Raw genomic sequence first — 9,728 nt, 5'->3', positions numbered from 1 at the left:
GAATACGATACCAACAAATAAAATTGTCCTAAGTAAATTTTAACAAAGACAAAAGTCCATAAGTATTGCTATTAATGAAAAATTAATCAATTTTAAAAACAAATACCATTGTTTTCTACGGATTTTCTAACTCGACAAGTTGAGAATTAATCCACCACATATTGATGCTCTATTATTAAGGGTGAGATTCGAACTCCAAATACTTGCTTAAGCAGACAAATGAGATAACTGTTCAACCAATCTAAATTTATTAAAATAAATATTAATTATTTTTAATATTTTTAAATTATAAAATATTTATAATAATAATTACTATATATATTTTTCATTTAAATTTTAATAAAATTTTTTATATAATTTTATGTATTACCCGTGCAAGACACGGGAACATACACTAGTTAAACTAATAAAAAATAATCTAGGTAACATTTATAAATAAATCAAGCGTAATGAATAATAATTATACATTTATATTTGTGATTGCAAATGTAATTCAAATGCTCACAATTTATATTGGCTTTCTTTTTATTTTATTTAGGTTTTCTATATATATAACCCATCAATCGTTTGATTGGTTTGATGTTTACTCTTAAATATTAGAGATCTTAATTAGGAGAGAAATAAATAGAGCGACAAAAATGTAAAACCATTGAATTTTTTAAAATTTTACTTTATTTCATTACATTTTGCGAGGCACATCACAAGCACAAAATCCTATCCTATAATTTTTGCATCTTCATCTTCAATGCAAATGGAGAAAAAATACGATCAGATTTCTAATGATCTTGCATTAGAAATTCTAGCAAAATTACCTGTTAAATCTTTGAAGCGGTTTAGTTGCGTGCAAAAGTCTTGGCTAAATTTACTTGAGAATTCTAATTTCAAGAGTATGTACTACGAGAATTTAAAATCCAAAACTGCTTATTCATCGTCTCTGCTTCTATGGAGAAATTTTTATGACCAAAGAGGTGATGGAAACAACGTCTATAAAAAAGATGTGTATTTGCTTTCTGGAGAGAAGTATGAAAACATAGTTAGATTAGTTTTGCCAAGTCTGGTTGAGGAATATGATGTTCCCGGCATGGTTATAGAATGTGTTAATGGTATCATATGCTACTCTGAAACTTATGGTCGTAAGGGAAAAAAACTAAAAATTGGACTTTGGAACCCCAAAACTGATGAGCGTAAAATTATTCCTCCGAGTATTATTATCGATGAGCCCGGCTTTGATCTAGAGGTAAGTGTTCATGGATTTGGTTATGATAATATGAATGATGACTATAAAGTGATTCAATGTGTATATTATATTGATTATGAATTTTACTTAGATGGACCTTCTCCAATTTGGCAAATTTATAGTCTAAAAAATAATTGTTGGAAAAAACTTGAGCTTGAAATGAATCACAATGAATTTTTAGAACAAGGTTCTGTAAAGTACTTAAATGGAGTATGCCATTGGTGCTGTGAAGAGTATGGAGAAGAAGTAATTGTGTCATTTAACCTCAGCACTGAAACGTTTCAAACCACATCGATTGTTTTGGTGCAAAGAAATGATGCTCCCCCTATTAGAGTTTTGGTAGTGCTCAACGAGTCTCTTGCTCTAATTTCCTCTCTTGCTGAGAATAGCTGTATTGAAATATCCATTTTGGGTGAAATTGGTGTGAAAGAATCTTGGGTGAAGCTTTTTACAGTTAGACACTTTCTAGAAATTGATTTTCCATTTGGAATGGGCAACAAATGTGATGTAATATATTTTATCGAAAACTATAACGATGAATTGGCTTCCTTTGATGTCATCACAGGCAAAATAATTCACAATATTGGTATCAAAGCAGAGTGGTTTGGTGCATGGATTTACAAAGAAAACCTCCTCTCTTTCACCACAAGAATTAATTGATTAATAAATATACAAATTCATATGTTATTCTTGTAATTGTAACACTAATTCATTAATAAGCCTCCTCTCTTTGTACACATGTAATATTTGATTCAAATTAAAAATTTGCTTCTTGTCATTAGTAATATTTATTTATATCTAAAGAATCAATAATTGATCTCTATTTTTCACATAATAATAATAATAATAATAATAATAATAATAATAATAATAATAAGAAGGGTAAAGTATATTTTTTGTCTTTAAAGTTTGACAAAATTTTTAAAAATATCCCTAAATTTTATTTTATTTTAATTTTGTCCCAGAAGTTTTCGATTTGCATCAAATATACCCCTGACGGCTAATTTTTCAAAAAATTTAAGATCGATTCAACAACAATTTCATAAGAACAACCCCTCAACACAAGTAAATCAATCATAATTTTCACGAATTATTGTTATATTGGTCTTAAATTTTTTGAAAGTTTAGCCTTCGAGGGTATATTTGATGCAAATCGAAAACTTCTGGGACAAAATTGAAACAAAATAAAATTTAGGGTTATTTTTAAAATTTTTGCCAAATTTCGAAGACAAAAAATATACTTTACCCTAATAATAATAATAATAATAATAATAATAATAATAATAATTATTATTATTATTATTATTATTATTATTATTATTATTATTATTATTATTATGTACAAGCAAATATTACAGGAGTATTTTAATAGCAATGACTTGATTAAACTTCACAAGGCTACAAGTTTTATGTTTTTTTTCATTATTTTGACAAAAAATAACTATTGTATGTTTTGTCTATTAGATTTGGCCAATCATTTGCTAATTAAGGTTCCAAATTCCTTATATAAGAGAATAAATCACAAAAATAATTAATAATTAATTTATTAAATAATAAAATAAATAAAAATGGATAAAATCTAATTAGTAAACTCACCAAGCTTCCTTAAAATTTATTGCTTGACAAGATAGTGGGCAAGGATAAAATGCATTTGTGGGCTACAAATCGTGTATTGTGAAATTTAATTTTAAGAGTTGTGTTGTCAATTTTTCAGGTGTAAGGATAAGTAGAAAGGATATATTGGTCATTGTTAGACCTGTTTAAGAATTGATAGCCACATTATTAGTAGGATGAGATGAAGATGCAACGTATAATATGAAAAATAATGAATACTGATTTCATTATGGAAGCTTATTAGAGAGTTGGAGATAGAGAGTGATGGTTCTATCCCCTATATAGAGCGTTAGCATTAACCCATGATGTGAAGGTAATTCATTTAAAGAATTGAATATGTAAACACTACTTTTTATTCATACATCTATCATATATAAGAAATGAGAAATGACTATTGTAACATGCATATAAATGAGAATATAGAAGCTACTTTTAGGAATATGGTTTCCATTAAACCCCACCGAATTAAAAGATTATCACTCGATCAATCAAGTTAGTTGCAATTCTTAAGAGTTTAACTTTAAAATAGTTGTTCTTAAAATAGGTAATCAAATTAATATAACATTAATTAAAAAAAATGCTATTTGTAGCTTTGTACACCGAAATTAACCACTAAAATCAGCCACTAATGTATTTGTGTACACTACAAGAAAAATCACTTTTAGCAGCCATTTATTTTGCTTTTAGTGGCAATAAAAATAGTCGCTAATACATTTACCGGCAATTAGACATTAGCCGTCTTATACTTCGTCGCTAAAAGGTTTTAGCAGCAATTATAACATTTGCCGGTAAAAGTCTCTTTAATAGCCATAAAAAGTATATAACTTTTAGTGACAATTTTCTTGACAATTTATATGGCCACAAAAAAGAATTCTAAAATTGTAATGTTATTCACTTTTAATAGCTATTAGTATTACTATTACCACCAATACCAATTTTACCGGAAATTTATATGGCCACTAAAAATTATTCTAAAATAGTAATGTTATTCACTTTTAGTTGCCATTATCTATTACCACTAAAATCTTAAGACTTTTTTTAGTTATATTATACTCATTTTTTTAGAAACAATGAACTATCTTTTTTGTTTTTCTAAAACCTCAATTATTTTTGTTAACAATTATTATCATTATGCATAATATAAATATACTGAAATTAATTACTACAAAATGAGATATTTCATTAAACTTAAATATTGATACATAAATTTCTCTTGAAAAAAATAAATCATGTTACAAATATGTGATCTGAAACCTTCTTGAGAGAATGTGCATTTTTTCCCAAGCCATCTTCCCTAGCACCAAAAGCATTTTTTCTATAATGTGGATCGTTCGGATCTCCACAGGGTACAACCATCTCTACAAATCTTAGCCTATATGCTACAAATTTAGCCACCAAAAGACTAATAATTTTACCAAGAAAAAAGCATTCTTTATTTATTTACCACCTACATGCATAATCAAAGAATAATCCACGTATTAGAACCATGCATGATGATGAATTAAATGTTTAAACACATTAGAAAGCATAGATTACCTTTGTGCTTTTCGCAGACCTTGGACAAGAAGGAGAGGAAAACGATGATTAGAGCAACACCAGCTATGAGACCAATTAGGATGGCTAGTGTCTTCTCAATTTCATCATCATTGTGATTGCTATCATCTGCGCTCAAAATTATAACAACAATTTAGTTAGTTTCATGGATCTTCTTTGCTTTCAAAGGACTCTTCATCCATTCGAAAACAGAAAGTTCAAATACTTTCAAACTTGACATGTTTCTAGTTCAAGCAATTTTTTGCATTTCTCCTTTTTCCAGTTATTATTGTTTATTCTTGTTTTCTGAGCTAAAGAATACAAAAGAAATTAAAAATTGAGATACTAATAAGAAATAAGGTTGAATATTTGAATAAGGCAGGACAGCACAAATCCTATACATATAGACATATTTATAATTCAATTCAAGTCTGTATTTTTGGGCAACAACGACTGTGATTGCGACGGCAAATACCCCTTTAGTATATTAACTATCATATACTATAATATATATTCAAAAGAATTATAAGATAACTTGCAAAACAGTATTGTAGTAGCATGATTTCTGTCAAGATTAAGGTAACTCTTCATCTCTCACATAGATGATAATGCATCGAACATAAACCTAAACCATCAAACTATTGGCCACTGATATTTCAAAAATACTCACAAGATCAGCCGATCAGGGATTCCATGAAGGCCTGAAGTTTAAGTTTCTTACTTTCTTTTTAAAATGATCAAGCAACTGGAGCAAAGCTATAGGAAGGTATATGAGGAAATTAAAGCTCAACATTATGGCATATGGAGCTATCAAATCAGTAATAGCAGGTGCAAGTATGCATTCTATTCATTTATGATACAATGAAGGACATTCTTTACATTTAAGAAGGGGGTAATTCCATCACAGATTGCTCTTCTCAATACAGATGTCAAAACAAATGTGAACTATGTACAAAAATTTAAAAACATCAAAACCTTTCTTTGATTAAAATTTAAAAACACATTATCAATATAATGATGGTGCATGGCATTTCCACGATGATGATATTCTTATGACAAATCGATGAAGGAACTCATTTACACATGTTTTAGTCAAAGATGAAAACTAGACAGTACAATAATGACAATCTTAGAGCTACACAAAGCAAACAAGAAGCAGTCTAAGAATATAAATTTTAGCTTCCAAATCATTGAACCACAATCCATTGGAAAAGAACAATACTTACAAGTAATTGATAGTACTCAGCCTCCTGCAATAGTTCATTATATTCAGAGTCCTCCAGAGTGGGCACCACACCATCTCTCAACCAATTAAGAATGTGATGGAAGTGTTTACCATCCCTGTCAACAAAGACATATCGCTGCAACCAGTCATTGCAATTTTCACCAAATCAATAAACAAAGCCAAACGTGCATAATTGAGGAAACCATATACAAGTATAAACAAAGAAAGACAGAATTTGACATTGACTTATCAGAATCTAGGAAGAGAGTATGGCGACCACTGAACATAGCAGCCAGCATTGAATCAGGCTCCCGCTGAGTCAACGTATCAGCAGTGGTGCAGAATTTCTTGCCCCCTGCGAAAAATTTTCACAAACAAGGACCAAAATACATAATTATGACAGATATTCATCTTTCCTCAACCAAGAATTGAATGTTCCAAACTCCAAAATAATAATTTGGCTATTAAATAAAATCCCTAATTCTAGAGAATTGGGGAAAAAAGATTGGAATGAATGAGAGAGATAAGAAACATACCGATTTGAGGCGAACGACAGAAGGCGAATGGGATTCGGAGTCCTTCATTATAGGCAGAGAAAGAAAGAGAAGGAAGAGTGTCGCAGTCGCAGGACTCACACCAAAACTACGAGCTCAAGCTTCCATGGCACAACACTGACACTATTTTTTTGTTTTCCGATTTGGAATAAAGGAATCAGGAATTTACAATGCAGATCTGAGGTGGAGGAATAGAGATGCGGTTTGAATGAGTGTAGGACGATGGACGGCGGCTGTCAACGGTGGCAAGGCCTATGGCGGTGATGGTCGATGATGGAGGGAAGTGAGTTCCATTAAGGTAGTGACGGAGGGAAGTGAGTCTTCTGAAGAACCAAATCCCAACACAATTTTTTTTTCTTTTTCGTTTTCAATCAATTTAGTTTAGGAGAATAGGAATACGTTTACTGGCAATGATAACAATTGCCCTTATTAATTTAAAAAAATAAATATAAAAGTAAAAGAAGTAATAATTTAGTGACAATAATAATAATTGCGAGTATAAAATATATTAATAATGACAAATGTGTAATGGCCACAAAAGTATAAGTTAAATAAAGGAAATAGTAGTCATTGTATTATTACCACTAAAAATTTGTCACTAAAAATGAATTTTGTTGTAGTGGTATAAATACATGTATGATTTAATTTATTTTTAATGCGTATTTATATTCTAATATATATTTTATACTAGTGACTAATTTTAGTGTACACATAGCATAATCCATTAATTAATTTTATTTTACTTATTTTAAAGTATATCAATCCTATTATACTACTATTATATAAATGCATAATTAATTATTTATTTTAATCATTACACAAAATTTATGTTAAGAAACATTAACACAAAAAAACTGTCATTTAAAAGAAAACTATATCCAGCTCGAAACGGAAGTCGAGCACTAGCGCGAAGCCGAAAGAAACCTCTGGAGAGAAACCAGGCGACGCCGAGAGTTAAAGGACAAGCTCCTAAAACTCGAAGCCGACCTTAAAATCAAAACCATTCAGTCTGGTCATGATGACAGCTCCCACAAGGATCAAGATCCCTTCACCAAAGAGATCATGAAAGCTAAAGTTCCAAAGGATTTTAAAGCTCCCGACATGACCCCCTACAACGGTATCTCCGACCCAAGCCATCATCTCAGCAATTTCAGAAGCAGAATGTATCTCACTGATGCCTCGGACGCCATTTGATGCAAAGCCTTCCCGACTACCTTAACAAAAACAGCAATAAAGTGGTTTGACAGCCTGTCCCCCAGATCCATCACAAATACAAGGGAGGGAAGCGTCATGATAGTATCTCTCAAGAGAGGAGAGTGAAATTTTCTCTATTAGAAACTATCTCTCTTACAAAAAGTAATAACAACTAGTTTAACATATTCGGTGTGCATGCTCATTTGCTAATTAAACAAAAATGCAATGTTCTGAAAATCAGACCGGATCGTCCGGTTCAACTGGGTTAACCGGAATCCGGTCACCTAGCCGGTCCGGTCCACCAACAGAACTGTCCTGCAAAAAACCGGTTGAAAAACTAGCTGAACTGGTGGTTAACCGGCAAACTGGACAAACCGAGCCGGTTTTTGCAGGTACTGGTTTTCTCTCCTGATAATGAAACGGCGCCGTTTTGCTTTTAAAAAAAAAAATAAGAACGCGTGATGAAGGAAACAAGCCAGCCACTTTAGCATACCCTAATCCAGTAATCCCTAATCTGCTAATCCAGGAAGCCTGCCCCCAAGCCTAGCCTCCACCACCGCCTTGTGCCTCTATTGCTGCCGCGCCGTCCGTCGCACCGACCCCTGTTCGCTCTCAGACTCACCAGTCGCAGGCACGCTGTTTCTTCCTCGAGCGTCCATCGTCTTCCTCTTCCCCTGGAGCTGCTGCATGCCTGCATACGAAGGAGGAAGGACAACCGACCTGAATCGAAACCGACGCCGGAGCTAGGGCCACTCACCGTCGCGGGTAAGTTCTGGGTTTCTAGCATTGTTTTCAACTTTTAATTTTTTTTCTGGCCTTCTGTTCTTCTGTTCAGTTCAGTTCAGTTCAACTTTTCATTTTTTTTCTTCAGTTCAGTTCTTCTGTTCTTCTTTTTTTTAATTTTGTTTTTTATATGATTAATCAAATGTTGATTTAATTTGTTGTATGTTGAATAAATTTTTTGTATGTTAAATTTGTTGTATGTTGAATTTGTATGTTCAATTATGCTATGTTCAATTTGTTGATTTTTTCAATTATGCTCTGTTGAATGCCTGAATGCCATATGAACTATGAAATATGAATTGATATTTGGTCTGGATTCTGGGTTGGTGGCATTCTGAATTTAGATTGAACAGTCACAAAATGATCAATCACAACAACATGATGCTGGACAAGAATCTCAGACAGCTTCCTCTCGAGGAAAATTTGACCCGGCTTGGGAATATTTCACTGTGAAATGTAAGACCCGGTTAATTAACGGCTAATTAACTCATAAATGAGAATTTATTCTAGAAAGCCAAAAAATGTGATTCTTATGGCTTAATATGATAGAGGAGATTGAGACAAGAATTTCAGTACCAATTTTATAGAAATCGGATCAAGATTAGATCGAACGGGCTAAACCGGGCCAACCGGACCCAAAGTGGGCCCTTGGCCCAACATAACTAAACCCTAAAAACACTCATTTCAGCACTCTCTCTCTCCTCACAACACTCTAATTCACGCTGAAATGGTGGAGAGGAAGGGAAGAACACTCTCTCAAGTTCTTTCTCTCATTTGATCTTCAAACCACCATAACTTTTGATCTAGAGCTCCGATTGTCGCACCGTTTACGGCCACGCGTTCACTGCGGAGAGCTCTACAAAACTCATACAATCAATCTTGAGGTAAGTCACGTTTTACTGTTCGAAATTCCAGCCCTTGTTTTTGAGTTTCATGGGTAAAATGTTGAGATTTTGGGTTCTTTGATGTTATAGGACCCAAATCTCTTGAAGGAGAAGGTTAATCTTGCCTCTTTGGACCTTGGGTGTGGTAAGATTCTCAACCCTAGTGTAATTTTGTTATTCTATGATGTTTGGATATTGAGATGTTGTGTATGGGTATGATGATTGTGGCTTAGGTTGTGTATATATGAATATTGGAGCTTGATTGGTGATTTTGGAAAGCTTGGAAGAGGGTTTTGTATGCAAAAAATCTGTTCTTGGAGGTGTTGAGACCTAGAGGGCTTGTGGACAAGTGGTTTGGAAGTGCTCCAGTTGAGCTTGAGAAATCGGCTAAGGTATGGTCTCGGTTTCCCGTATCTAATATGTAATGTGGTAGGAAATACTTAGGCTAGAGGCCCTAAGATAGGCATTGAATTGTTGATGTTGTTGAATGGTTGAGATATATGATGTGAACATATATGTGATTATAAATATTGATGCCTTGATTGTGCGATATATGAGAAATGCATGTTGTGATATATGCTTGATGGATGATTGAGGTTGAATTGATGGGTGGTACCATGTTGATGGTGAGTATGATGTTGATTAGGTATAATGATGGTTGATTGGAAATGGTATTATTGGAAATTGGGATGAGGAAGGATGTA

General features: G+C 32.7%; 1 protein-coding gene and 1 long non-coding RNA gene across 2 annotated transcripts; one reads left to right on the top strand and one right to left on the bottom strand.

Annotated features, from left to right (window-relative positions):
• The first annotated feature begins 751 nt into the window (after positions 1–751).
• LOC112749342 (F-box/kelch-repeat protein At3g06240-like) lies at positions 752–1,897 on the top strand. The gene has a single exon (XM_025797599.1). The coding sequence runs from the start codon at positions 752–754 to the stop codon at positions 1,895–1,897; it is 1,146 nt and encodes a 381-aa protein (XP_025653384.1).
• Positions 1,898–4,010: 2,113 nt separating this feature from the next.
• Positions 4,011–6,581, bottom strand: LOC112751576 (uncharacterized). The gene is made up of 4 exons (XR_003176418.3): positions 6,146–6,581; positions 5,611–5,964; positions 4,388–4,513; positions 4,011–4,298 (listed from the first exon to the last, which is right to left on the bottom strand). It is a non-coding gene; the product is annotated as an uncharacterized lncRNA (long non-coding RNA).
• Positions 6,582–9,728: the final 3,147 nt, after the last annotated feature.

This window comes from Arachis hypogaea, chromosome 15 (assembly GCF_003086295.3).
Source record: "Arachis hypogaea cultivar Tifrunner chromosome 15, arahy.Tifrunner.gnm2.J5K5, whole genome shotgun sequence".
Taxonomy (NCBI): Eukaryota; Viridiplantae; Streptophyta; class Magnoliopsida; order Fabales; family Fabaceae; genus Arachis; species Arachis hypogaea.
Note: the sequence above shows the minus strand (reverse complement) of the source record. Positions and strands in the feature narration are given on the sequence as shown.